This window comes from Augochlora pura, chromosome 9 (assembly GCF_028453695.1).
Source record: "Augochlora pura isolate Apur16 chromosome 9, APUR_v2.2.1, whole genome shotgun sequence".
Classification (NCBI taxonomy): domain Eukaryota; kingdom Metazoa; phylum Arthropoda; class Insecta; order Hymenoptera; family Halictidae; genus Augochlora; species Augochlora pura.
The window spans coordinates 12,317,070-12,344,970 of NC_135780.1; the positions used below are offsets into that span (position 1 = coordinate 12,317,070).

Here is a 27,901-nt window from a genome sequence, read left to right on the forward strand (position 1 = left end):
ACTTACCCTCCAGCAGGTGCCAGTCTTCGTCGAGCGATGCCAGTGCCTGTGCCTGATTAGCCTGTTGTTCGAAGTCGAGCATCTTGGGTCCACGGTTTCTCTCTCTCTCTCTCTCTTTCTCGCTTCCTCTCACTGCTCTGGCTCTGCGCACAGTGTATCTTCCCGGACACGGCAAATATCTAGTCACTACACCTCGCACGACAAGAACTATCGTCACAGTCCTGAGATATCTCCTCGGTAGTATTGCTGCTCCCGCACACCGTGGCGACGAAAGTAACACAACAATCTAGATGGACTTATGCGAACGGTACTTGGATACCGCGTTGCGACTTGCGACCTGCGACTTGCTAGTCGCGCGGAATCTTCTCGAGCGACAATTGAAAACTGGTGTGTATCAAAGACACGACTTTCCCCTCGTAGAAACGCTCGCTCGGATAATCTCGAACGTCCTTTCGTCACGAGAGAAAGAAAGAGTGGGTGGTGGGGGTAGAAGCGAGCGAATCGGACTGAGCGCGAGGGAGCGAGGCCGGGCCTCCGTCTCTCTCCCTCTCTCTCTCTCTGCCTCTCCTTCCCGTTCGCGAGCGTCTCGCCGCTCGAACTCTTTTTTTCGCCGTTTAAAAACTCCGCTCTCTGTTTACATCGGAGTATTTTCTGGTTGGTCACCGGTCCGGCCGGTAAACGGCGCAAGCGTCGCGGTCCTCTCTTCTCCGCGAAAGGGGTAATAAATGCCGGGAGAAGATCAGGATTTCACGGTGTGCCTGGCGCGCCGGGTACCGCGTGCTCTATTTATTTCAATGGGGGATCTTCACGCGGGTACGGAAGGAACCGTGTCTCTGGCAGAATTACGAGACGAGCAGGCTCGCCCGCGTGCATACGTGGCGGTACTCGAACCGCGACTGATTTCCCCTATCACTACGTGCTCAGCTGCCACCCACTACCCTCCCCCCACCAGCCATCGACTGCCCCCACCTCCGCTCCGGCCCCCGCGGCCCACCTCCACGCAAGCTTGCTGGTTGCAAGCAACGGTAGAACGTCTGACCCTCCCCTCGGCGCCTATCCGCACCCCTTTCTCCCTATCCACACTTTCCGCGTCCCTGTCTTTCCTTGTGCCGCTTCTCTCTCACTCCCTTGCTCGTTCTCTTTCTCGTTCCCTCTCTTGCTCTCTCGGCGTCTCTCTTGCTCGTTGTCTCGCTGTCGCACACACTCTCTTTCTCGCCGCAAGTGTACAGGGTGCGGCGAAAGTTGTGGCGCAATCGAGAACAGGGTGATCCTACTCTGCAATAACAAGTGGAAAGTGTAAAATTAACTTCCTATTATACTTGGATGGAAATGGGTCGAGCGCGGAGCTGGTTTCGAAGAAAAAAATGCTTGAAACGTTGTCTAAACTAATTGGACGGTGCGCGAACCGTTTCGATTACGTCTGGCAGATTTTTCAGAGACGGGTCTGGTTACGGAACGATTACCTCCTCGAGTCGCACGGTAATCGGCATAAAGGTTGAGGTCAAGTCGGGACGATCATAATTGTTTCTGTACAATCCACGCTTTCGTACGATCGACTCTCCGGCGCTCATTGTTAACGGATTTCTGCGCGGCGTCGACGACCTACTGAACATGCAGCTTGAACGTGCACCAGTGTCCGTAACGCTCGATATGAATCTATATTTACTGATATTTATACGGGGTGTCTAGCGACAGCCGTGCATCGTGAACAACTCCTCTGATTTTTCTTATAATTTTCGTAAAACTCGCAATTGTTCATCGTCGATCCCCGAATTAATCCTTAATAGAGAGACTTTTGCGAAAAAGGTTTGCCGACCCCTGCTCTACCGGAGTCCGCGAAGGGTATTGGTCTCATCGGCGAGCGTGTGCGCGCCTCTCCCTCTCTCATTTCTCTCTCGTACTTTGTAGTCTGCGACCGTTAATGCAGAGAGAAGTTCGCGAGGCACTCGTGAATCCTCTTCCACTCTCTATTTCAGTTCCTCTCTCGGTCTCCGCGCTCCTTCCCGCTCTATTTCGACCGTCCGTCTCCTTCTAGTTGTGCTCCGTCCCGCTTCGTGCTCAAGCTCGGTCTCGTTTCTCGTTCCCACCGACACCGTTCCATGTTCTCCGTCCTCCGTGAAAAGACTCCCATCCTCGTTCCCGTATTCTCCGGGTTATGGCTAGCCCGGGTTACCAGTAACCGGCCAGTAAACACAAAGTTATGCGTCTCCCGGTTCTAACCCGCTACTTTTTAGCGTGGTACATTCCTGCGAAACGAGACAGATGCTGGAGATTCTTTCTTCTGGCCGATATCGCATTGTTCGGATACGATTACCGAACATTATGCTGCCTAATGATTCTTCGACGATACACTTTTGCTAAACAAGGCAAAAGACTCAACAAGTTCGCGCGAGCGTTTGCACAAGTATTCGAACCTTGCGAATCCCGAGCAGAGTGGCGGTGGCCGTTGTCTATCGACTGATAACGAGGACAGAAAAGCAACCGCAAGCGTTCCGGTATAGATTGTTGGGAAAATAGGCATTAACTAAAGCTGCGTCGAATCTGCGTCGTCTGATCGTATTATCTCGGGGCAGTCCCATCGTATTTATTAATCGGGTAAAACAAGGGCCGGTCGCGCTCTGCGCGGCTCCTGGAACGCGTGTCGCGTGCTCCCTAGCATACGGCCCTGATGGCTCGCGCGCCTCGTCATTTGTCCTCGCGCCCCTCGCCGCCCACCGCCGCACACAGGATACCGTCCGCCGCTCACCAAGCCACTCGATTTACTTCTCTCCCTATCCCCACCTCTTTCGCGCCGCTCTCCTCTCTCTCTCCTGCCGGCGAGCGCGTCGCGTGGCACTCTCTCCCTTCCACTCTCTCTTCCTCCCCACTGCGCGTCGTCGTTCCGTCTCTCTCCCTCCCGCCGTCCCGCGCGACTCCTCCTTCCCTCTCCTCGGGTTATTCGATTACATTTCCTTCTCTCTCCGACGAGACGCCGGAACTATTGGTCCGTTTCTGTTTTACATTGTTTTCTCCGACTGCGCATCTGCCGAATCTTCGTGTTTCTCCTTTTAGTCTTGTCCCCTTCGATCGTTCATGGATCGTTCTCGATCGCTTCACGACTATCTTTCTAAAAATATCGGCGACGCTGATAACTTTCGATTAGCAGGTGACCGACGATGCTCGACGGTAAAAATCAATGAGATCTGATAACTCATAGAAAGGTCAGTGCTGCCTAAAAGCTTCTTCGATGTAGTTATCGCGAATTCGAGTCGCAGTAAATCGCAGCGAGATTATTTTTTCCCGTGTTTTCGGCCGAGAAACATCGTGCCCGTTGCATTCGCGCCGCTACGGTCGACCGACCGGTCTGTCTTTTTCTGTTTCGTTCCTGTTCGACCTCGAGAGGAATCGGCGTAAGGTTTCTCCCTCTTCGTCGCGCGTGCCACGATCCGCACGTTCTCGGATCGCCGTCTCGTTCTTACCCCGGCGATCCGCTCCTTCTCGCTCCAAAGTGTTTGTTCTTCATCGCAGATGCTCGCCAGTGCCGACAACCTCCCTCACCTGAAACGACTCACGAGGATAATCGAGACGACCTGACGAACACTCGAACCTTACCTTCTACCCTAAACCGTATTCCTATTGCTGACACGGATTTCTAACCGCTATGCTCGAATCACGTCCACTCGCTGTACAATTTCTCTAATTATGTAAACAGTAATTTTAAGTCTAATTACCGTCGTTTGGACGTGAAGGACTCCAGAGTATATCTGCCCAACGTGTACGCTTTCTTTCCAAGAAAAAAGAGCGCGCGCAGGTTGTCGATCTAACGTCCATTTGCGGGAAAAATTCCGGTTGAATGGCGTCGGTAAAATATTTGCGCCGGCTAATATTTTCAGGTATCCAATAAAGTCGCGCAGCAGAGTTTCGGCTACCTGGTCGCTGCGGGAGTTTCGAGTTTCCTGTGAACAGGAAACCGTATCATTTAGCGTCACCATCCCACGAGTGAAAATGCATTAACTGGCAGCGGCGGGCAACATTACGGCAAAGTGAAACCCGTCGTCACGGTATGGTCACGTTAAAGCGAGCCACGTAAAATAGTGCAACAATCGCAGCCCCGAACATTGAGATCCCACTAACGTCCCTTTCCGGCTTGTCCCTTATTCCCTCTGCGACCGACCCCTTAACGGTCCCCGTCAGCCTTCCTGTTTATTAAACTCGTGGCTCGTACGAGCCACTTCTTGCCCGCGTCGTCGTTGCACAGACGTAGTTCCTACGAAGAAAGAACAGAACTCAAGGTCGTCTTACAAGATTACGCGCAGTCGTCGCATGTATCGTATCGCTTCGATGTAACTTTGTTGCTTTATCTTACCGACCGTGCACCGACTACACTCGGTCCATTGTCTTTTAAATATAATTTTTTGTCCGACTCCTGGAATCTATATAATATAGACGTCCATATTTGTCCTTGAAAAGCCAGTGCTCCAGTTGTCTCGAGGCGGTGTGCACGACGCCGTGTTACTCGAAGCGAATATGTATTCGTTGGTATTCCAGTGCTATGTCATTTTTAGCTGAGCTGTTTATTCTACATTGTAGACGTCACGCGATGCCAGTGGAATGGTGGTAAGACCTGAGAAACATTATTTCTTTGAACTTGATTGCATCACGTAATCTTATAACGCAACCGTGTAACCGTGGACAATAAGTGAGCCTGGCGAGCTTACGCAACGGCAAAAAATGTATACGCCCGTCGGAAGGCCGTCTTTCCGTTCGTTGGTCGCGAGAAATTCATCGAGACTTTTCAAAACCCTTTCAGAGATTCTACGTATCTATTCACATTGACCCTAGAACGCCCCCGTGGTTTTTTCCGGCGACCTCGTAATATTTTTAACTTGTTTGCGAACGCGTAAATAAATACTGAAACGCTGAGGTTTTCCTTGTTTTCCTAACTCGTGCAGTACTTCATATTTTATATTTGGAAAATAATAAATAATACTTTAGTTATTAAGATTTTATCTCGAGTCGCTCGCAACCCCTTGATGTCACTCCGAAAAATGGAAGAGGGTCGTTCTAGGGTTAAAGAAGACGCCGCGGAACGAAAGAACGCGACGCGTAACTTTTGGCCGAATTTCGGGCTCGGGTGCGGCGAGATGGTTCGGTCGAAATGTATTTTTTCAACATTTAACCTGTTGCTATTTTCGTGGCTTTCATCCGTGACCTATCGCAAGGACTTGGTCCGTGAAGCTGTGCGCCGCGACGCGCACACCGGACGAACTTTAAAGTCTCGTGGGCGTTCTCGCGTAGGTTCACGAGTAGGAGCGAGTTTCCATGGTGATCGGCGCTGTGACCATGATTTCGCCGTGACGTCATGGGTTCGGAAAGGACATCCACGTGCTGCGGACGTGCGGCATCGGTTAACGAGTTTTCCCCGTAACAATTTTTCACCGTTACGTCATGGGAAAAATGCACTCGGCCAGACTAAACTCCCGAGCAGATACCAGCCGGAAAAACCTCGTGGCGCGCGTCATTCAGTATTTAAGAACCTGAAAAGAAGTCCGACACGGTTATGAACCCCCGGCGAATAGAACACGAGACGGGACGACACTAACGCTATACGGCGCAAACAACAATTAACTTGGATATAGAGCTAACCTATTTATTAGGGCCTCTAGAACCCGATCGAAAATCATATCGTTAAATATTAAGGAATTGAATAAATTCCACTGCTGGAACGAAACGTTCAAAATGATTTTACCAAATGAATATTTTCCGAAATGTTATTTCAAAGGTTGAAAGTTGGTCGCAAAATTATTCAACATCGGTCCCTAACGCATTTTTCGGCATGATTTCTCTTCGGCCGATAACGTATCGAACTCGATAAGATAAGTTTATAGTATTTATGGATATTCGCGTAATCGTGCTGCGTAAAAGGATAAATCGATGTAAAGAACTTTTTGGGAAGACACGTTATATCTTTGTTTATGCGGAATTCATTGATTCGTAGAATCTACCTTACGTGCACCGACTTCGCGAGCTAAAACGAAGCAATGAGCAGTCTCATTATTATCCTGTTTCACCGACGAAGCGTTTAAAGCGAACACATTCGTAGTTTATCTGAAAAGTATCATACTCGAGACTTATGTTACACGTAGCCTGCGTAGTAAGTAGGCCACGAACGTTAATACGGGTAGATCGAATTTGAAGTGGCCTGGAGAAATGCTATTTCATCGAACTATCGTGCTCGTCTCCCGCGTTAAAAGTTGTTATTTATCTCCCACCATAACCCGATCCATCTTCCCACTAAATGTACCAAGAGTCGGGTCGAGTGACCTCTTTCAAAATTTACTTATTTAAGAATTTCTTTATACCATTTCTTACCCTTAGAACAGGTGTATGTAAAATGCCGGTACGTTTAGTGTCAAGATAGCGATACAGTTCGAATTCTCTCGTGAACGAGAATGAAATGTAACATGTTCAATTGCGTAAGGATGATTCGATAAAAGTCAAAATAATAACATATTACGTAACTGCGATGTACAACACTTACGTAAGGCGTGTGTGTGTGTTCAACGTTTCAATGAAAATCGAAATTAAATGGTGCAAGTGTTGGCGGTCGAGAAAAATTTTGGCGATGCTTCTTCGAGAGCAGCTTCGTCGGGTACAGAAGCATCGAATTCAGATCGATAGACTTTCCGTGAAAATTGTTCCTCGAAAACATGGGGACGTAAACGAAACAAAATGATTAGGATAATGCATATTACAAGATCATTAACGGACGCAGTTCGATACCATTCGTTCCCCTCTGTTAAGGCACAGGTTATTTTCAGCGTCGTCTCGGATACGTGGGGAAATTAAAATTTTTCCGGGTATTGTATTTTCGTAACTCTGAGGGTCGACGAATGACGACCTAATGGTAACAATAAACTGATTGGACTCTGTGTAATCGCCGCATTGTTGTACGCAGCTAAATTCAGGATAAATCCGAAAAATGCGTCTCTCTTAAATTCCGATGTATCAATCTCGATGAGAACTGCTCGTCCCTAGGAAGCACTTGTCTTTAGCTATCGACCTCCAGGTGGCGTATCTAGAGCTAATCACTATGCTCGCCCCACAGACGGAACAACCATCGCCACCTGGCGACAATTTATACGAATAAAAGATGGCCTTTTCCTTTTTGAGAACTGCTGCGCCGTCGGTAAAGGGAAATCCTAATTAACAACGGTAGGTTGGAAGGTTTCAAGAGAAATGTTTAACGATCACGCGGCTGCTAGGTGGCTAAAGTATTTTGCACGGTCTGCAACGGTTAGTGTGTTGATCGGATAACCTCTCGCACCTAGTGTATTTTCTTGTTAATAAATCAAAGTTTCGTTTGTTAATCGCGGTTACGACGCTTCCAGAGAGATGATTCCATTTAGATTTTACAATGGAATCAGAAACTTCGCCACGAAACTTGATCAAATTGGTAACCTCGTCAAGGTACGTTGATTTGTCTTTCTTCGAATAATATGAATTAAATTTAGCATAATATCGTTGCACATCGTCTATTTTAAGTTTCGATATACTGTTTGTTTCGAATTCTTTGGCGTAGTTGGCTTCGATTATGGTCTGTACAGATACGAACAATCTTAACATGTTGAAGAATAAGTAGAGCCATTAGATGGTGCAGTGTTGACATGGTTCATTTCAGAAAGGTCTGACATTAAATCGTAGAATGAATTAATAGATTAATTGATAGATTGTTCTATGGAGAGGAAGCAAATAATTTCAACAAGACTTAAAATTGTCTTCCTTTGGTCGAAGTAATGATAGAGAAAATGTTAGGAGTATAGTGCGGTTATTCTTCTATGTTCCGTTCTTTTTTATCAGAGAATATTCTGAAGGAACAGAAATATCCTTATCTTATTATTCTATAATAACCTTGACAAGTCGTCAATTAATAGCTACAAAATTAAGTCCAATGGTAAAACGCTCGAACTGCTACAAATAATCAACTATGTTTCGATAATTTTGTCTACCGGTTACAGTGTTTTGCCACTAGTCTAATCGGCGCTGCACGGAGCTCTGATTGGAGCTTCGAGGTTCCATCGTAAGAAGCGCTAGTATCGTGGGTGTAATTTACATCGTCGGTAACATTTGGTTAATAGTTTCAGCGTTTTGCCATTTACTAATTGGCGCTGTACGGACCCTGAACCGAGCTTCCACAAGTCGTCGCAAGAGGCGCTATTTTCATACAAATGGCGTCGTTTTCAATTCTCTTCATGTTCAATAATGAATAAATTTTTTTCATATGACATGAATACAGGTGGATCTTCTTAATATCTTGTTTGAAATTTTGTAAGTAACTTTATTGTTCGTTTGTAGCAAAACAAGGTGGTCGTATTCATGAAAGGGATTCCGGAGGAGCCCAGATGCGGCTTCAGCAACGCGGTTGTTCAGATATTGAGGATGCACGATGTCAAGTACGACGCGCACGATGTTCTCAAAGACGAAGATCTTCGGCAAGGTAATGGTAATAGCATAATTTCGAAGGAAACATTCATTACATCGATTTTTTCCATCTGTGTACAGGCGTGAAAGACTTTTCGAATTGGCCCACGATACCGCAAGTGTTTATAAACGGCGAGTTTGTAGGAGGATGCGATATACTAATGGAAATGCACAGAAACGGCGAATTAGTGGAGGAGCTGAAAAAGGTTGGCATCACGAGCGCTCTTCTGCAAAAGGAGGAGGCCAAAGACAAGAAGCTTAAAGACTAAACGTTCCGTTAAGAAACTAGTATGTTTATAACGTCTGTAAATAAATCGTCTATTCGTGGTTGCTTCAGTTTTGTTACAATAAATCATTCTTAAAATTCTTTAGACGATTTGTTCGAAACTCCTCGTATGCTTTTGCTTTTCTGTTTCGTGAGAATATAGGGCCACGGTCTGTCAGGAGCTCGTGTTCAACGGCACGGAAAGGATTGACAATCTGGATGGCACGAACATGAAAATACAATCTGTAATACCTTTTTGCTTCCGACCGCGGCGTATTTCACCTACTTTTTCGACGAAATCCTACCGCATCCTCTTGGACAGTCAAAAATCCCATGGGACGTATAAATATCTAATAATAAACCTCGCCCAGCGAGGCCGGTTTATCAACCCTTAATTACCTAAGTGGCCCAGGCGATTTTAATAGACCTGACTCGATTATCTCGTCTACGTTGTAACATCGTCTCGTCATTTGGTATATAATGAGGCAAATTAATGGGTTATTATTGTATCTTACGTTGTGGAAATCATAGTATACATGAACGGGTATAGACCCTGAATTTGCCAGGCGAGGGTTAAAATTTTCACAGAGACTCCGGCCAGGCAGTTGAGGGTTAATTAAATGAAAGTGATTAACGCACCTGGGCCGCGTTACGACGGCGTTTTGTGGGGCTCGGCCAGCAGCTAAAATGTCTCGGTAGGACATTAAACCGTGTAGGTCATCGCCGAGCCAACATCAGGCGGTTTAATATCGGCCTTTCCCCCGCGACGGGTTAGAGTATAGGGGTAGTTAGATTTCACGGCCGGATGAAAAATCGACCGGTGCCGCCTCAACTCTCGGCAACTGGACGCAGAGGGTGGTGTCGGAGTCATAACATTATCCGGCGGTGGTACGCAGCGAGGATTTACTACCGGTTTCCGGTTTGTCGCGAACCGCGGATCGCGAGGGAAAATGCGCAGGGCGGAGGGTGGAAAAATTGGTTCAAGGCCGAGCGGGTCACGTCACGGCCAGAGAGAGGTCTGCGTGCATGTGCATGCGTGAGTATAACGTGCATCGTGTTCTTCCGCATTGCGTTCACGGAGTTCTTGGCCCCTCTCCGGTTACAACCGGCCGACTTTGAATTTATGGCTGCGAGAACGAGCGATTACTGCCGGCAGGGGTGAACAAGCGGCACAGTGGCGATAGGGGAGGAACGAGCTGGATAACGCGTTCACGGTGTTCGGGGTTTGCCTGAAAATATTCATGGTCCTTTCAGGACGATGACTAAGCTGCAAACGAGTAACTCGATCATTCGGATATTAAAATACGTGACAATTATTGCTGATAAATAGACCGTGGATTTTTATGGAAAATCAAAATTATATTAATCGATTATACCAAAAATGAGTCCAATAGAAATTTCTTTTTCTGTTTCTTCGACGTCTTTTGGTTCATTCCAAAATGTTACCCTTTGACTTCAAACAACTTTAAAATTGTCGAAGTTGAGAAAAGTCATCAGCGATTAATTTCCGATTTCGAAAGAACCCACTGCCGCTCGAAGAACTTTTCGACTTGGCCGCGAGCGTTCCTTTACAATCCCGTGTCTTACAATTCCATTTTTATCCTCGCGTTGCGCGTTGATTCGTCCTTGAACGCGAACCTGTAAATCGCTAAATCGCGTGCGTGCCCGCCGCGACTTACTCTCGTTTCTGTTTTTTTTTTCCCCTCGGCGTTGTCCAGCTTTCCGTAAAACAGCTTCTCGTGATACGTTTTCGAACGGAGATAAAGGGGGCGGGAGATCGATCGTGAGATAAACGGTGGAGATTTTTTGGTCGAGCGCGTTCCCCGCAATTCCAGGTCGGCGGCGCTATTTGCGGGGGAGCATCTGGCTCGCACACGTGCCATTTTGATTCCCCGACACTAATTGCGAGCCGCGTCTGGCTGGCTCTCGAGCACCAAATTAATTAATGGCATACCAAATGACGAGACCAAGTCTCCGGTGTGCTCGCGCGCGTGCAACCATCTCCGCGGAAAAACTGAAGTAACACGATGTTAGGCCGTGCCGCGAATACCAATGCTTCTTCGTACGGGCATGGTACGCCGTCGAGAAGTAGCGTCGTCGACGTGCCTCGTTAGCGAACCGCGCATTCTTTTTTCCTCGCCTCGATTCTACTCGGTTTTGCCTCCTCTCTTTTCCCGATGCTCTTTATTCCGGCGTTTCTGCCCTCCGGAGATGATCACGTTCCGGCCGACAGGCAACGTCAACGGCGACGTCAACGGCAACCTTAACGGAGCGGCCACCCCCGCAGACTTTGCGCAATGGCGCGACACGCTGATGCTCGTTCCAAAGCGCGCGGTCACCGATGCACGAGAGGTGTGGACGAAATGTTCGTGGAGCTCTTTTTCTCTTGCGACAGCGACGCTGCGGCTATTTCTTCGATTGAAACTTGCGGGCGATAGCCTCGTCTATCGCTGCGCCGGATTAGGTCGACTTTCGCGGGCACGCTGCTCCTGGTCTCGCCAGGGTGGTCGCCATTTTTCACCAGAGTACAAAGCGATTTCTTTCCGTTTCTCGGAGTCAACGCGCGGCAACAGCATTTCGGGGATACAAAGACGATACAACGAGAAGCGGCGAGGGTGCTAAAGTGCATTTCAAACGAGAAACTACGGCGCTGTATTGCACAATGGAAACAACGACTGGATTCAGCCAGTGTACGTGCTGAAGAGGAGTATTTCAGAGACGACGATGCAGTTCTCCGCGATCATTTGGATAAAAGATTTTTATGAATTACTTCCAGAGTGCTTTCACGTTACCACCCTCGTCCGCGTCGTTTGCTAACAGAACCGGCGCATCGTAAACATTTGTTTAAGTCGAAATTATTATTGGACGACGCGTTTCGTCTATTTCCTTCCGCTACGGTTCTTGCCGAGTCGCCGATCTCCCCCAAGTCGTAAAGATTTTATGATACATCGGCGTTGATCCCGAATCGCGGCGGTGGAGAAGCTTCCTTTCGTTCTGGTAAAAGGGCTGGGATTAATTACGCGCGATTTCCGAGCATCGACTGGCTCCCCGCCAAATGGATTTTTAAATACGCGATCGCTAAACCGAGAACGGACGAAAACACTCGCGGCTGATACCCCCGTTTAGCAATCAATTTAAATTTCCCCTCGCCTTCTGCCACAGTTTCGTTCTGGAAGTCCGAGCTCGAAGTAATCGATTGTTCTCGCGATTAGTATCCAGAGCGTATGCGTTTCAGCAACGTATCGAAACGTGTTTTTTACGTTTAGCTGTACTTCGATTATAAATGCGGTACGCGTGGCACGGGGAGGGTAGGAAAGCGCGTTTTCGAGTTCATTGGTTCGTCAGATTCTGTTGAAACGTTAATTGCAGAATACATTATTCATTCGCCGCTGACGAGTAGTTTCTCGCATCTAACTCTTACATAAATATTATAATCTCGGCGAGTTAGCCGAGAGAAACGACGCGACTCGGCTGACAAGCGAACGGATAGAAAGAGAACCGTTTCGAAATCCAGTTGGAAAGCCTCGCAAAATCCCCTTCCGAACTTCTGCGGATGTCCGCGGATCTCTAACAAACTCTGAGACCGAGAACTTCCGAGTCTCGCAGTCGGAAAGAGAAATCCCGAGGGAGTTCCATTTTTGGAATTGAATAATTCTGTGGGCGACGCGCCTCGGATTCCGTTCCAAATCCAGAGAGAGAGAAAGAGAGAGTGAGAGAGAGCCGAAAGTCCGCCGCGGATTCTGCCGCGTTTGATTAAGCGGAATGACAAACCACCCACGGTAATGATAGGGGCGATAAGTACGCGGTCCGCGAGAATCCGATGGAAATGGGGTGGCCGGCGAGGTGGCGCCCTCCCTTCGACAACTTCGATCGAGCCAGCCCCCTCGGCGTCTTCTCGCTTCTCTCCCTCTCTTCCCCGTGTTCTTCTCGCGTTTTCGTCCTCTCGCGCGCTTCCCTCCTTTATTCAGAGAACGCCGCGACCGCCCGAACCCACCCCGCGCGTCGGCCCGAGGCAACCGTTCCGCGCGGCATCCCCTTTCGCGCGATCGAAACGCGATCGTTGCCATCCGGACGGAAACGTTGTCTCTTCCTCTCTGCGTACTTTCTTTGGCCGCGATACCGGCGACGCCACTGGCGTCACGTGGCCTCGGGACGCGACGTCACGCGTACGCTTGCGAGTGCTCGGCCACCCCCCCGTCACTCCGGCCCCTTGCCGATACTCTATTGTTTCAATAACATCGTGGAACGAATCTCAACTTTAGAGACGCGATTAGCCGTGCGCGCGTCTTCGATACGCGCGAGCCGCAATTATGCATCGGACGCAGGCGAACGGTAAGCGCGGCAATAAAGTCGAAGCGATAGAGCAGCGGTCGAAGCCAACGGCGAGTTTCCAGGTTTTGGTTCGATCGAATGGGACAGCTCCGAATGTATTGGCGTGTTAGCCGCGTTTCACCGGCCCGTTTGCGGAGCCCTATCTCGCCGCGTATCAAGCGATAAGATCCAGGCTGGTTTCGCGGGCTATTACAGTCCGAAACTCGCCGCTTTTGATTCCGCTGCTCGAGGACGGCTTTGAGGGCGGTACAATGGCGCGGGCCGCGTCTTTATGCACTCAGCCGAGTAATTAAAGCGTCGTTCGTTAAAACGGTAAACACGTTCCGCGGATAATGAGACGCTCCTGGAGAGGGGTTCGCGCCTCCGCCCGGCGTCCTCCCCTCGCCCCCGACCTCGCCCGCACCCCCGCAGAATCCGCGGCGAGACGCCGCGTGTCGACTCACGTAGCCGCGTTGTGTCTCCATTAACCTAATAAACCGCCGGAGACGTCGAACCGCCCTCCGCCTCCGACCCGCCGCTATATTCTACTGGCGAACCACCCTCCAAGACGATCTTCCACCACCCCGTGCGTCCGATCAACCGGAAAAATCAAAGAGCAACTGGGTTATCCTTGTTTCTTGGACCCTTCGCGACCCCATCCCCTTACGACGGCTCAATATCTCAACTTCCGAGACGAAAATCGTCGAACTGGGGGCCAAGTTTCAACAGAAACAATGTTCTCCGAGTCCCGTCGACGGACTCCGTGACCAGCGCACACCCACATCGGTAATGGTAGATGTATCTGCATGATATTCGAGGCCGAATTGAATACGGAGAGATCCATGCGTCTTCTTTCCCACGCGGGCGACATTTATTCCAACGATGGCTGTGCTGTTTCTTATTCGTCGGGCCGCGGACACCGTCGTAAATCCTAAAAAGACAAGTTATTATCGTAAAAACCGTGACGGCGGAATTTGTTTTAGCGACCTCGGATGTCGCCGTTTCGGCGGAACAAATCGAGCGCGTAAACGGTCGCCCCTTATCGTTCGCCCCCACCTCTCGTAAGACGGAAAGTTTCTGCAGGTGTCGTAAAAGATTGTGCAGCGCGACCGGAGCAGGTGCCGAATGTCTGGCTGGAAATGAGTTCGAGCCGTCTTCCAGCGGGGGATCCTCGCTCCATGGCGCCCATGACCAGGGCAACATCTGCGGTAAGGTCGGCCCCGTTCACGCTCCGCGAACTATCTCGGATCAATCAGGCGTGGAAACCCCCTGTTGGTGAAATAGAGAGACGGTGAGTGAGAAAGAGCGAGAACAAGACAGAGTGAGATAAAGAGAGATAGAGGGAGAGAGAGAGAGATAGTGGGGAAAAAGAGAGAAGGAGGAGAGGCGAAAAAGTTTCGCTCGAACCACCCTCTTTCACCGCGGCGAGAGAGAAGCGTGTAGAAATCCGAAGAAATTCAGAGACGAAGTCACGCAAAAGGGGGGTAGAGGTTAGAAGAGAGGAGGGTGCGCTCGGTTTGGTGGGGAGAGAACGTTAGGGGACTGGCTGTTCGGGGGTAGTCAGCGCCGCCACGGAGGGTGAGTCTCAGTCGCCACTCGGTCAGCCTGCCGCACGGCTGGGTTTCGGAATCCGTCTACGCGAGTACGCGCTCTCTTTCTCTCCCTCTCACCACACACACACACACACACCACACCACACAACACGCCACAACACACACGTACACTTACACACACGTAATCACTGTCGCGTTCATGCTCACATTCACAAAATCGCACGCATCATCGCACACATTTACACACACTTAAATACACACATACACACACACACACCGCAACACGCACAGAACACATTAACACCCCCTCGTCGACACAGAGAGACAGACGGACGGACAGACACCACAAAAGGTGCACGCGAGGAGAACCGAACACACGCAGGGGTGGCTGAGTGCGTGAAGGAGAAAGGGCCAGCGAAAAGCAAGGTGCGGACCGTTGCTGGATCAACCCCCGAAACCTAAACGATCGCTCCTCGGTAATCGGTGATCGTCGTGACAGCCGCGACAACGTATCCCGGACGCGTACCCGCAACCGGTCAGCGCGTGTGCACCCGACCACGATCGATCCTCGCGGCGATACGATCCAGAAACGCGATGGACAAAACCGCCATCCAGCTGCGACCAGCGAGATAGCCGAGACCGGACCCAACACGGGATCCAACGCCGGGCCCAACACCGCACGGAACTGCTAATCGGTACGATCCTAAGGCGGGCTCGTCCCATTTTTACGTGGCGGCCCGAGGACTCATCCGCGCGGCCTCTGGATGATCGTTGCGGTCGCGTGGTGCGCCACCGGACTCTCTCTCTCTCTCTCTTACTCTCTCTATCTCTCTCTGTCTTTTCCACTCTGGTTCTATCTCTCGTCGACCCGCTATCTCTCTCGCTCCCCTCCTCCTCCGACTGTTTGTCGGACCCGTGTGTGATCGACGGCCGGACACCTCAAGATCCCGATCTCTCGGAATCAGGGCAAAGCTGATCGATCGATCGACTTCGAGCTGACTCCTCGAGGAATGCCCGGCGATTGAAACAGCGAAGTGCCTCCGCTGGCCGTCGGACAGGCCGGAGGCTTCGCTTCGTTTAGAGGGATGTTCTCGGAAAAGACGGAAAAGTGGAACGCTTGTGGATCAATCGGCGAGGAGGCGGTGTCGCCTGTCATAATTCTGTCGATCGCGAGAGATCGAGCGATCCGGGTGCACCTGGTGACACGGGAGATATTCGAAAAACTCGGTCCTCCGAGTGTTCTACGCCATTGGTGGTGAGTGCTGCTGTACTCAGCGAGAGTTCCACGCGTGTCCTCCGCGGTTGGCGTGGGGTGGGGGTGCGACAGAGGGCAGAGGGTAGAGGGTTGACGAAGGAGAAAGAGAGAGAGAGATAGAGTGAGAGAGAACGAGAGAGAGAGAGAGAAAGAGAGAGAAGGGGAGGTGGGGCTCGGTTTCAGCGAACGCTTCACCGAGAACAGGTGAATCCCTTCGAGGAGGCCGCGTACGCCCGGAAAACCGAGCCAGAGGCGTTTATACGAGTTCGCGACGATCCTTGCGATACCGTGGCCATAGCAAACGGGAAATATTTGGGTCAGAGAGGGTCAAGGAGGCGTATCGGAGCCTCCGAGAGCCGCGACGGGAGTCGACGACTCGCGTTTCCTCGCGTTTCCCTGTCGACGAACACGCACCCCTCGACGTCGAGGCTTTCGATCCTCGAGATATCGGGCCAACGGTATTCCCAAAGTTAGCGAAACGCTAGTTGGGAACGCAACCCTATGCTGCTTCGAGTCGGTCCGGAGGGTTAGGTCTGTTTGCCAGTGCTTCGTAGAACGCGATAAAAGTTTCGCTCCTCCACGGCGCACGATTCTCCAGTGACGTTTACGTTTGAAGTTCCGCCAATCCTGTTTTATTCTCGTTGCGCGGTCGGGAAAGACAAAGATCTTCGCGCCGTCCAGAGATCGTAGCTCGCATAAACATCCGCGGTGTGGTTGTGGGGAACTTGGTCGTGCCCCAGGTAAAAATAACACGGACGTGGCAGTACCGCCGCGTTGTTTCATTCAGGAAATTCCGCTAGCCACCTGCGATCGCTTTAAAACATTTGTTGCCCGTCGTGTTTCGGATCCACGTTCCCTTCTATTTAACCAATTCACGTACGGTTCGGCAGCTTTCAACGGAGAGAGATTCTTGCGATGCGATGTCTCCTCGCGAATCTGGGTCACTTTCACAATGACCGTCTGGAACGTTTGTTGCACGATTTACGTAACTCGAGACGGTTTTTGTCAATGGTCAGATATCGGTGCAGTCACCATGGAATTTGCATCCGCCGGAGATACGTCGAACCTCCCTGTGCTTTAAGCGAACAGAAACTGGAAACGCCGTGTCGACGCGTCGATCGTACTTTAGATTCGAGCGGAGCTGATTCGATTAGCACTTCTACAGTCGGATTTCGGTTTTGTTAACCGAATCGCATCGATTCCGGGGAATTCTATGTGGTACGTGATTCGACAGAGAAAGCGGGTTTAATTCTATGGTAGAGGGAATTCTCGTAGGCGTCCGCGGTCTCTGTGTACGGAGCACCCCTTGGAAGCGAACCCGAAGCGTAATCGGCGTATTATTTCTGACTTGCGATGCTCGCTTTCGTGTACACGTATTGAACTTGATCCCATCACCTCCGCCGTGTGTCGTTCAGGGGCGTGAATCACGAGCCTTTCTCCGAGGAGAGAGACGGCCGGGGAGGTTAGATTTATTAGGGCTTCCCGGTTAAGATAATCGCGAAAGGCTTACGCGATCGGATCGAGGTCGACACGCTTAACGAGTCGCGTGAAAACAGTTGCGTCAGCGTACCCCAAACTCTTCCGTCGCGGACCAATGTTGTTTCGACGATATTTTTCTACTCCTAATCCGCGCGACAAGACACACACACTCCACAAGTTCGCCTCCGGCCCTCTAGAATTTGTCCGTGCTGGCGCTTCCGTTTTATTATTTCAACGCGTTGCATTGTCGGTCTCTACTGTTTGATTTGCTGCTCGAATTGCGCAACAAAGATCATTCTTTTTTTCTCTCCGACATGGGTAGACAGAGTGTCGGGCACATGAGCATTGGAGACAAAATTCGTCACTTCCGAACCGATTAATGTCCTTTGAAAAAATTAAAGTAATCCATCTTAATTATTTCTAAACTAACAATTTTGTTGATGATGCTCGCTACTCTAATTTCTTGCCAGTCGGATACCGTATAACTTTCGATGGAAACGGCGCTAGAGTGAAAGTATTAGCTTCGAGTTGATCGGAAACGAAGTTATGGCTCTTCGACGATGGACTCTCAAAAAGGAATTCGAACGGAGGGTAAAAACGGAGAGCAGCGAACGCGGATAATTGCGGGCGGTAACAACTCGTCCCGCTGTAAATTCTGCGTCCGCGGGCCCCTTAAATTGAAGGTAAACCGAGAGAGGGGCGACAGGGGGTGGCAAAGCGCGGTCCCGTATCGGAAATGCATAGATAACGCGTCGTCAGCCAGCCGTGTACCAAGAGTTTGCAAACGCGGCGACCTGTGAACCTGGCACAGGTCCAGGACTCGCGTCAAGACAGAAAGAAACCACCGATTACAGCCTCCCCCGGCCTCACCCCATCCACTCCCTCTTTTCCTGTCTCTCCTCCTCTCTCTCTCTTTCTCTGTCTTTTTCTCTGTGTACCCGAAGGGCAGATGATCATCCGACGAAACGTTGTCGAAATCGTCCTCTTTGTCGACCACTTAGCATGATAATAACAATTCAACACCGACCGAAATAAATCCAAGATTCCGCTGGACCTCTCCGGTATCCTCAATTCTCATCGAGCATAGATTCATCGGTGATAAACGTGGCGCTCATCAAAGTTGCAACGCAGGACGGGGGGAAAGTCAGACCCCCGCCGACGTTAAATATTTATCGAGCAATCTGCTCGATCCCTTTGTGATTGCTGGACAGGCTCTCTATGCAAGCTCTCATCTTCATGGATTATTTCGACGAACAGAAACTTCGTTGACAGACATACTGACCATATGACACCACGGGACGATTATTTAGTATAACTTCATTTCTGTTTGTTTTCCGGCTTTCCAAGCTCTTCTCCTGGCTTTTCTCTGGCTCGTCTACATTCCTCCTATTTCACGCGTACTTAGCATATTTAATTAATCCATCAAAACATTGAGATTTATATTCTATGCTACATTTTTCAGAATAAAGTAATATGCTATTTTAATGTACGTACCATAAATGTATACGTATGTCGGAAATATTCGACACATTTCTAGTTTGTCTGATCTCAGCTCTTCTCCAATCATTGTGTCTGTGTCCACCCCTATGATAAAATACAGTCCTTGTATTTTTGCAATATTTTCGTTCCGAGAAGGCAAAGATCGTTCTGGTGGCTAGAGGGGAAGCAAAAAGAATTTGTCAGCGGAGGGTGTAATAATCGAGCGAATGGACGGACCGTAGAGTGGTTTCCGGAGTTCTCTCGGTCGGTTAGGTTCGGCGTGGGAGCTGCGAGGGATTTTTTCGGGCTCGCCTCGGCGGCGTCTACTCGAAATAATAACGAGCGCCCTCCCGATCGGTCGTTCCGGCGGATTGGTCGACTCTTTGGTTGGGCCGCGAATAGATTGGGTTATGAATTCGCCTGACCTCTCGTGGGAAATCGAGAACCGTATATGCGCTCCGTTAGCCCGTGGCCCAAATAGAATTTCGCGGTGTTCGAGCCGGAGAGAGCGCGTGAGAGAGTCGAAGAGCGCAAGAGCGATCGCTGGCGACCAGCCGGATCTGTTGCTCGTTTTTCCGACCGGCCTCGTTCACCCCTTGCTCGCCTTTATCCCGGCGGAGTTGCTCGGGAGGACTACGGGGGGGCACAGGGGGCCTTTGTCTCCCCGTCTCCTCTTTGTCTAACCCCTTCCTTCCTCCCACGGCCGCCATTTTTTCCCGCAACGATCCCAGCCTCCGTTCTCGATCTCGCCTCGCAACTTCTTTTCACTCGGCCCCGCTCGCTTGCTCGCTCGTTCTTGTCTTTTCATCCGCTCGAAACCGAGCGGCGAGCCGCGACTGCCTCGCGATCTTATTTCTCAGCCTCCGCTTCTCTCTCTCTCTCTGTCTTACTCTCCTTCTATCTCTCTCACGCCTCCTCGATCCGTTTCTCCCTTTTTAACCCTCTGCCTTGTGATTCCTCTCGCAACCGCGCTCGTCAAAGCCACTTCATCGCCAACAATCCGCTATAAATAGACCGCCGAACTTTGCGCGTTAGAAGAAAATTTCAACGAGCGACCGCGAGACCTGAACGAACTAATAATCGTATTAATTGTTCCGATATTATGAAGAAATTTAACGTCTCGTCTAGAAGTTGCTCGAGATCAATGTCGTCTCGAAACTAGGTACGATGGAACGTATCAAGACAGAGGGCAGGGGAAGAGGATGATTCACGAGAAAAATCGGAGAAAATCCGTTGCGAGGGTGGACGCGCAACGATGGAAATTGGCTCGTTGAAATCTCGTACGCGATGTAATTTGATTTCCTCGGGAACCGTCCGCCTGGGCGCAGCGACAAACCGCCAGGGAACTGCGAAATTCACTGAGCTGTTTGTTCTCGTAATAACTAAAAGCGAAATATTACGTGTGTAAATTGATTCGGTGGTCCTCGGATCTGCGCGCTCTGTCCGGCTACTTTTTACTCGAATTTCCTCCCGTTCCTCGGGCTCGTGGAACCTCTTTTTTTTGAACTGCTACTTCACAGAGAGTCTCTCTCCGATGCTATCCTTTGTATTGTTGTCGTTGGACTGGGAATTTCATGAATTTCTGATGAAACAACAATCGATAAAGAGGTCGGAGGACTTTAAGAGTAGATGTTTTTCTCAATGTAGTGAGATTATTAACTCTCTGAATTTGATGCTATTTTACCTCCAAATGTAATATACTATATACATATGTAGATTAAAAAGCAATCCCATAATGTTACTTACGTAGGAGAGTAGAAAGAGGTTATTCATTGCGTTCATTTTTTGCCGCGTAAAGATCCGTAGTCCGGTTATTGCTATTATTTTCTCAAGCTTTCGTCTCGATGAGATCTTCCGAGATTTATCTGAAAAGAAAATACGCGATTTATTCCATACCCTTAATGGTTATAAACGGGGGTTAACGAAACCGTGCGAACGCTCGCAGCCTTCGAATCCGTTCCGCTCGTAGAACTAGATATTTATCGGCAGGGTGAAGCTCGCCGGCTCTTCTCCAACGAGAAGAAACTGTCTCCGGGGACGGCAGCTACACAGCTCCGTCTCACCCCCGACTCGAAAACGCAACATCGATCTCAATTAACACCCTCTGTGTCGTAGAGTCGCGAAGTTCCTCGCGACATTTCCGCTCGAAAGCTTCATTTGCGCCATTTAATCGCAACGGGCTGGTAATCACAGCGAATTCTTCGCGGGACCGAGTCCGATAATAACAAACTTTGATCGATCCTATCGCAAACTTGCTCGCCTCTCCTCGTTGGGAAACATTCGAACCGAAAGTTCAACTTCCAACAGCCATTTACAACGATTCAGAATCACAGAATCCAACGGCCGCGCGCGCCGTTCCGTTCGCGAGGATCCTCGCCATCTTTCAAGCTTAGATAGAACTTTCTACCGTTCTCCCGTGGAATACTGGCACGCCGGTAGATCCGAAGAAGGGAGGTAGCAGCGATTTATGTATGTATGACAATTGTAATTTCACGCGTCGCTGGAAGACTTGATCGACGCCGCGGCACGGTTCACGCGGTTAAGGAGGCGAGATCATCCAATTAATCAGAGCCATGAACCCGGCATGCATCGGCGTGGTTCGATTTGCGAGCCGAACCGATCCGCTCCGATGCAATCCGATGCGTTAACAAGGAATCCCGATGAATCGTCGAGCCGTTCGTTCGGAACCATTCCGGCCTGTTAACAACTGAATCGAATAAATTATCGACAACCCGTGGAACGAGGAATGGAGGTCAAGAGGTCGGTCATCGCCGGTTCGATTCCGCCGGATATATACCGCGGTATCGCGCTCGTTCTTTGGCCTGGCAAAGGAGATCCCCGAGACGATCCGGCGTCGAGCGATTCCAGAACTTATGGCTGCGTCCCGACTGGGATCGTCTCCGGCGCTTTATGGTTCAACGGAGCAATCGAACACGCTCTTAACCCATTAACGCCAGCATATATTTCATCCCCTATTAGCCGGTGCCGAAAGTTTCGTATTCCATTTGCAACCAGCCGGCCGACTTTCACGATTCCGCCGCGACTCCGTTTCTCTGCTTCTTTAAAACCCTTTGAATGCTCCAAGTCGAGCCATCATTGAGAACGGTATATCTTTTCGTGTGGTCTGTAATGGTATCCCTCGAAAATACGTAAATTCCGTGCGCCTTTGGTTAGGATGACCGCAACGCAAGAGCCTGAAAAATCAATTTTTATTTCATTCAATATATTTGTTCAGTTTTATGAATCTTTGGAGATTGCTGGATTGCAAAACTGTTATTAAAAATATAATTTTAATTTACTGTACCGGTTGAAATGACTGATTGAACATCCTTTATTTTATTGGGTTGTCGCAAAAAGTAAGCACATCAGCCTACAAAATTTCGAACGGTCGCAGGGTAGAAAGCTGCTCCGCTAATGAACAGTCAAACTTTTAACATTCCCTTGTCGGATGCCGGAGTATTCTATAGACGCATAAAATTTGCAATCCACTTAGGGTTCGAAACTTACGAAATGGAAGTTGCCCGTTGAAACTGACTCGCACTCGCGAGTGCACGGTGAACTTGATCCTATCCTTGGCGTTCCCGTGACATGGATCGTCGGTGAACGCTGTTGGATCGCGAAACAGGGACGCGCGAATGACGTCAAACCGTGCTCCGGGACTCCATTGACCGACGGGGTTCGCGAATTCCTCGCAAGCTTCCGATGAAATTCCCGGTAGAATTTCTTTCGCAGACCGCGATAAGAATTCTGAGATCCGTGGATATCTTTCTCCGATTTTATTCTCGACCTTCCGACGATAGGGTCACCCGATATCCTCTGGACCACAATTAATTTGCTGTTCGCCGAATGCTCATCCCCCGTTGTCGGTTCTCTGTTTCGCTGCGACCAGACTCTCCCTCCGTTTATCCAGCTATCAATCTCCGCTGCCCTTTGCCTTCCTACAGCGTAGGTGCAAGGTGAAGCCGAAAAGGTAGCCCACCTTCGGTGAACGTGGAAGGTCGATCGATCGATAGAAACACGCGCAGCGCCTTTCGAAAGCATACACCGGGAACGCTGGCTGGCATCCACTGGCATCGTCGCAACCGCGTTCTGCCAGTGTCAACAGTGGACCGAGGTTACCGGTTCGGCCTTCAACTTTGCTACCTTGTTCGCGCCGCGCCGGTTAAGCTAGGTCAGCAGCGAAGCAACGCCGAGACCCGATTGATTCCCGCGACCTGGTGAAAAAAAATACTGACTTCGGAACAGGCTACGAAGTAGCGCGATTCGAAAACCAGGCTCTACAGACCATCGATTTCCAGCCGAGGGTGTCGATCGTTAAATCGTTTATTATGTCAAGGCGAATTCAACGACCCATTCGCCGCGCGACTCCGGAATCCCACGAAATCGTTTAAACTACGAAGTCGGACAGAGTTTTGCTGGTCGGTGCAGGAAACTTCTCCATGGCCAAAGGAAAACGTTATTCCCCCGGTGGAAAAAGTGTGCCGTGCACCAGTGTTCAAACAATGATTCCCGCGTTCGCACTCGAGACTTTTCGACGGAATTTATTCGACTGCTCGATCGTGTCTGGTCGGAAGGAAGGAAACGCTGCACCGGCACTTCCGTTTGTCGGTGGGTTGCGCTAGAGCCATTGTCCTTGTTCCCACGTCGGCAGCGATTTCTTTCTGGAAGAATGGACGTTCGAGGGTCGCGCGCGTCCCTGTAACACTTTCGTCGTTCTGTTTCTCGCAATCCCGCCGGGGAAACATAATCGTACGGAGTAGCTATCCGGGGAGATACCTTTGGAAACATTACGGCTCGTTAGGTATGAAAGTAGACGCCTCGAGGGGGAGGTTCCTAGGACGTCGCCGTCGGATACCGTCTGTTCAACGATATTAGTGTCCCGTTCGAGCACAATGAGCGCGCCCGCTCGTGAATATCGCCCGGCCAATCTATGTGGGCTGACTCCGTGGGCTCGCTCCGTGGGCTGCCTACTCGAGCCACGCGATTCTTTATCGTGCCGCGCACCTGTGCCCGACAAGCCTCTTTGTCGCGACTCCTTACTCGTTCCCGGTACGACAATCTTATTCGAACTGTCTAGAAGATGGCTCTACGCTCGCTCGAAATTTTCTGCAACATCTGCTCGGCGGCTATTTGCATTTCGGGCGGCGTGTCTCCCAGCACACGTCGCGAAGATTCCACGTTAACACTTTTCGATCTTCCTGAAAAAGCGTGCACTTGTTCGGGAGCTCAAGGGATTCGAACCATTGTCTAGACGATGGCCGCACGTTCCTTTCGATGCATACTGAATCGTTCTCACGACTCTTGCAAGACTTTTGTAACGTAACGCTCGTCTGTTCAACTGTTTGCACTTTAAGCAACGTGTCTTTGTAAATTCTTCGTTCTGACTACGACTGCCACGTCAACGATCTGAAAAATTTCACAAACATGTTAGTTTTGCGTCTCACTTTTTTAGCAAACAAATACTAAATAACATATGTGCATTTGTAAAAGAGTTGCGAACCACTGTATACCAAATAGTTGCAGATTCGCCGCAACGCGCACTAAATCATTTTAAAGTCTCCTGTAAATTTTCTGGAGAGCAACCTACATCTGTTCACCTATTTGCGCTTGGAGTAAAACGTATCTTTGCGTTTCACGAAGATTCCGCATCGGAGTCTACCCGAAAATAAGTATGCACCCGTCGGATACACCAGCGGAGGTATGCTTTGCGAATGGAGCGGACGAATTTGTTATCTCGATCCGAAGCCAACGGGAATCTCGAAGGTGTGTTTATCGTTCGAGTTATTCGGTCGGTTCGGCGTGTATTCGAAACGGCCCGGGGAGGAAGACGAATCCACGCTGCCGGTGTTGAAAGCCACTAGAGAGCTCGATTACGTGTTTGTTCGATGTTCGGCAAGGCGACCGGTGTCCGTGCTAGGTAAAAGCGTGGTCCTGGAGCCGATCGATCAACGGGGGAAGGAGAAAAAGGGTAAGCGAATCCCGACAGCCGTGCCAAAAACTCCTCCCACGAAAAATGATGGGCTACCTTGAGATACGGCTTGCTTTCTGGCGAGCGGATCGCTCGAAATCCGGGTGACCTCTTTCCCGACACGGTCTTTGCTCCCTTTTTCTCGCGTTTCCCGATCGGATCGAGATCTGGCCGATCAGCCGCAACTTTCATCCCCTGGCGAGCCTCATCGATTCGACGGAGGAGTCGATCTCACAGGTCTGCTATTTTTCGAATGTCTCCAGTTCTGGTAGAATCTCAACGATTCTCCGAGTGACTCGGAGGTCCTGCGAGATCCCGAAAGTCTTCCAAAGAACTCGAGGATCCATTAGAGGTCTGAGCACTCTTCGAAGCTCCTCGACAGTTTCGAACTACGAATCCGTTCTACGAGGACCTTGAAAGCCTCCTAGATCCTCTGAACGTTCTCCAAGGATCCTTGGAAGCTCTCCAAGAATCTTAAGCCTTCCTTCGGAATCTACGAAGTCCATCGACAACCTTGGACCTCCTCGACCTCCAAAAACATCGCTGGTCCATTTAGGCTTTCGAACGTGTTTACCGAGTTCGCTGAGGATACTGAGGGATCTTTGCAGTGACCTTGGAAGCCTTCCGGAAATTCTCAATGGTACGCAGGACATTCGAGGATCCCTAGAAGTTCTTTCACAGCGATAAGGTCTCGGAGGCTCTTCGAAGGTCTCGGAGGCTCTTTGAAGGCCTCGAGTGTTCCCGGGAGTTTCGTAGAAGCGTTCTACAAAACGTTTGAAAACCGATAATCTACAGCTGGATGTTCGGAATTCTTCGTCGTTCGAGGTTCTTTCGATGCGGCCCCAGACATCGGTATGTTATAGGATTCCCATACGGAGGTGCTGATTTTGCTCTCGTTTCCTTCGTCTCGTTCTCGTCTGTATCGATGCCTGAAATTTTTCCTTCGGGAATAAGGCCGGAGATCTAAAAGCAGGAACGTGTCTCGGATCGAGGGAATACCGTGGGCGTGTTGCGATACGTCCAGCAACACGGAGTTCGGTGTTTAGCTCGGGGAACCTCTGATCGATCGCGCCGCGAACTACTTTTCCGTTTTCGTAGCGACCTTCGTTCGCCATTAGAATTCTTCTAAATCCGGTCTGCGATTTCGTTGTTCTCGATCCGTCGCTTGTCCCGCTCGCGTGCCAATTCCGGCAGAACCGTCGAACACCGATGAAAGTGCGGCCTCGAGAGGCCTATGTTCGCGAAATACCTTTGAATCCGAATATATTAGCTCTTCACGGTCTTATTGTTCTATCGATGACACGCTAATCGACAAAGGAACCTCGCGGCGAGGTCTATACGCGCGCCGAACGGCCGAATCCTTGATCTAAAAATTTCGGGACGCCCAGGCACAACAAGTTTATCCTCGTTCGAGTCGGATCCTTGAGTGAACCGCCTATACGACCTTCGCCGCGATCGGGAAATCGCACGGAATTTCACGATCGACCGGGACGCCCTTCGCCGAGGACTTCCGGTCCTCGTGAGTCGTCCCAATTTCGTCTCGCTTTCATTTTACTTGCAGATCAAGGCCGGTCTCGCTCACAGACCCATCTTATCTGCTCGGTTTAGCCCTTAACCGATGCGATTTTCAATCTAGCCTGATCTATTTGTTTTTGGACGCTTCCATCGAAATGCAAATCCATATTATGCCGGCATTCCTTTCGTTATACCTGTGAAACCGTTTTGTAGTTAATCGTGACGGGATTTGCAAACGCATTAGTTAAAATAATTAAGTAAAGTATACATAAATAAATGAATAAATATCAGCCATACAATGGTATTCATTTCATATGGTTTTCGGTACAGTACCTTATTGATCCAATACTGATATAAAAATCAGTCTGGTTTTAAGCCTCCGTCTTTTTCTGCGTTCCATATACTTCGCCTGAAGATCGTAGACACAGTCAACCGATTCTTGAAAGGAACGATCCTCTTCCTCCACCATTATCTTGGGATTACGATTCAGCGATCAATCTGCATACAACGGTGACGTCTTCTTCAAACTATATTAATGTCGGAGAGCCAATATTGAATGAACCGATCATCTTGATTTAGCCTACGATTTTGCAACCGGCTCGGAAGCTTGATATCAACATAAAGCTCCAATTTATAACGTCAAACCTAACGTCGACGAAATGTTGCTTGTTGCGGACACCGGTCGTCTTCGAGAAATGTTGGGATCTTAGGAAGCCCGATTCACAGGTCGAGGGTTAATTCGGATCGATCCCGGCTTGCATTTCGCCGGTGGCGTTCCAGGCAACTGTATTCATTCCTTTATCGTCTACCATTGTTAATGGATCCACGAATCCCTCTTACCCCATCCGTTCCGAAGCGTTTCATGCTCGAGGTAGCCAGCGGACCGTGAAAACGCTCGCGAGAGCTCGATTCACCCTGGAAAGTACGCGAACCCTTGATGAACAGAGCTGCGGGAAGCATACGCAGGCGAGCTTGTAATTCTCGCCTATAATTGACACCGTTTGCGGCGGTGTTTCAAGTCACTCGACGATCTCGATTGTACTTACGATTGCATAGGTACGGGAGTTGAGCGATTAGGTGGACGATAATGCGTGGAAAGCTGGTTTCATGCATTGTCGACTGGCTCATCTTGCTCTTCTTTCGATGAAGATTCAACGTTGTGCTGGAAATTAACGATTTATATTTAGGGAAAGCGAATTGCCGATTAACAGGGCCGAGATCGTAGATAAGCGTTGGCAGCGCAGAATGTGTTTCCAAAGTTAGATCAAAATTAGTGTCAGCTGTAGGTGATCGATGTAGCACTGAACGTGATAATAGTTTCCTTGTGGATTTCGTCGTGTTGGTAGTTTGATTGGTCCCGTTCACAGTATCTTCGGTGGTCGAGTTTTCATTTGGCTGGCTCGTCAGTGGTGTTGAAATTCGGGGCTGGATCTCGAGGAACGGAAATCAGGGGCGGCGAGACGCAGTGACGCGCAAAAGTTATTACCGGGAGCAATTTTCGAAACGGCACGGGAGAACGACGCCGCCACCGCCGACGCCATCGCGATAGTAATCTCGGGCTAGCACAATGCCTGACAAAACAAAAGGTATCGGCGAAACGAGCTACAGTCCGACGA

General features: G+C 49.7%; 3 protein-coding genes and 1 long non-coding RNA gene across 16 annotated transcripts in view; 2 read left to right on the forward strand and 2 right to left on the reverse strand.

The window, feature by feature from the left end:
• The window catches only part of LOC144475172 (uncharacterized), a 91,763-nt gene extending 86,260 nt beyond the window's left edge, over positions 1 to 5,503 (reverse strand). Inside the window, exons 1-6 of one of the 8 annotated variants that reach the window (XM_078190782.1) lie at positions 5,160 to 5,503; positions 4,346 to 4,603; positions 4,017 to 4,246; positions 3,711 to 3,935; positions 3,459 to 3,537; positions 7 to 1,275 (exon numbers count right to left, since the gene is read on the reverse strand). In XM_078190782.1, coding sequence (XP_078046908.1) covers positions 7 to 82 — 76 coding nt within the window. In that variant the 5' untranslated portion in view covers positions 83 to 1,275; positions 3,459 to 3,537; positions 3,711 to 3,935; ... (1 more) ...; positions 4,346 to 4,603; positions 5,160 to 5,503. Of the gene's footprint in view, positions 1 to 6; positions 3,538 to 3,710; positions 3,936 to 4,016; positions 4,247 to 4,345; positions 4,604 to 5,159 lie in introns of all 8 variants that reach the window. The other 7 variants (XM_078190780.1, XM_078190779.1, XM_078190776.1 and 4 more) reach the window with 7 other exon arrangements.
• Positions 5,504 to 7,252: 1,749 nt separating this feature from the next.
• Positions 7,253 to 8,827, forward strand: Grx5 (Glutaredoxin 5). The gene is made up of 3 exons (XM_078190240.1): positions 7,253 to 7,449; positions 8,335 to 8,476; positions 8,542 to 8,827. Exons 1-3 carry the CDS (start codon positions 7,375 to 7,377, stop codon positions 8,727 to 8,729), a joined length of 405 nt encoding a protein of 134 aa, XP_078046366.1. The 5' UTR covers positions 7,253 to 7,374; the 3' UTR covers positions 8,730 to 8,827.
• Positions 8,828 to 13,509: 4,682 nt separating this feature from the next.
• LOC144475390 (uncharacterized) lies at positions 13,510 to 20,599 on the reverse strand. Its single transcript, XR_013494869.1, has 6 exons — positions 20,549 to 20,599; positions 20,203 to 20,365; positions 18,818 to 18,977; positions 18,262 to 18,709; positions 14,093 to 14,305; positions 13,510 to 13,967 (listed from the first exon to the last, which is right to left on the reverse strand). It is a non-coding gene; the product is annotated as an uncharacterized LOC144475390 (long non-coding RNA).
• Eag (potassium voltage-gated channel protein ether a go-go) overlaps positions 14,638 to 27,901 on the forward strand; it is an 82,644-nt gene continuing 69,380 nt past the window's right edge. For 5 of the 6 annotated variants that reach the window (XR_013494868.1, XM_078191246.1, XM_078191248.1 and 2 more), the window contains exon 1: positions 14,638 to 15,284. The gene's annotated coding sequence lies outside the window, so the exon portion shown is untranslated. The remainder of the gene's footprint in view (positions 15,285 to 27,901) is intronic. The other variant, XM_078191247.1, reaches the window with a different exon arrangement.

What these genes read in the sequence shown, in the direction of transcription:
- Grx5 (XM_078190240.1), top strand. Translation starts at nt 7,375, where the DNA reads ATGATTCCATTTAGATTTTACAATGGAATCAGAAACTTCGCCACGAAA. An exon ending in AAATTGGTAACCTCGTCAAG is followed by an intron (nt 7,450 to 8,334) that starts GTACGTTGATTT and finishes GTTCGTTTGTAG; the next exon opens with CAAAACAAGGTGGTCGTATT. An exon ending in AGACGAAGATCTTCGGCAAG is followed by an intron (nt 8,477 to 8,541) that starts GTAATGGTAATA and finishes ATCTGTGTACAG; the next exon opens with GCGTGAAAGACTTTTCGAAT.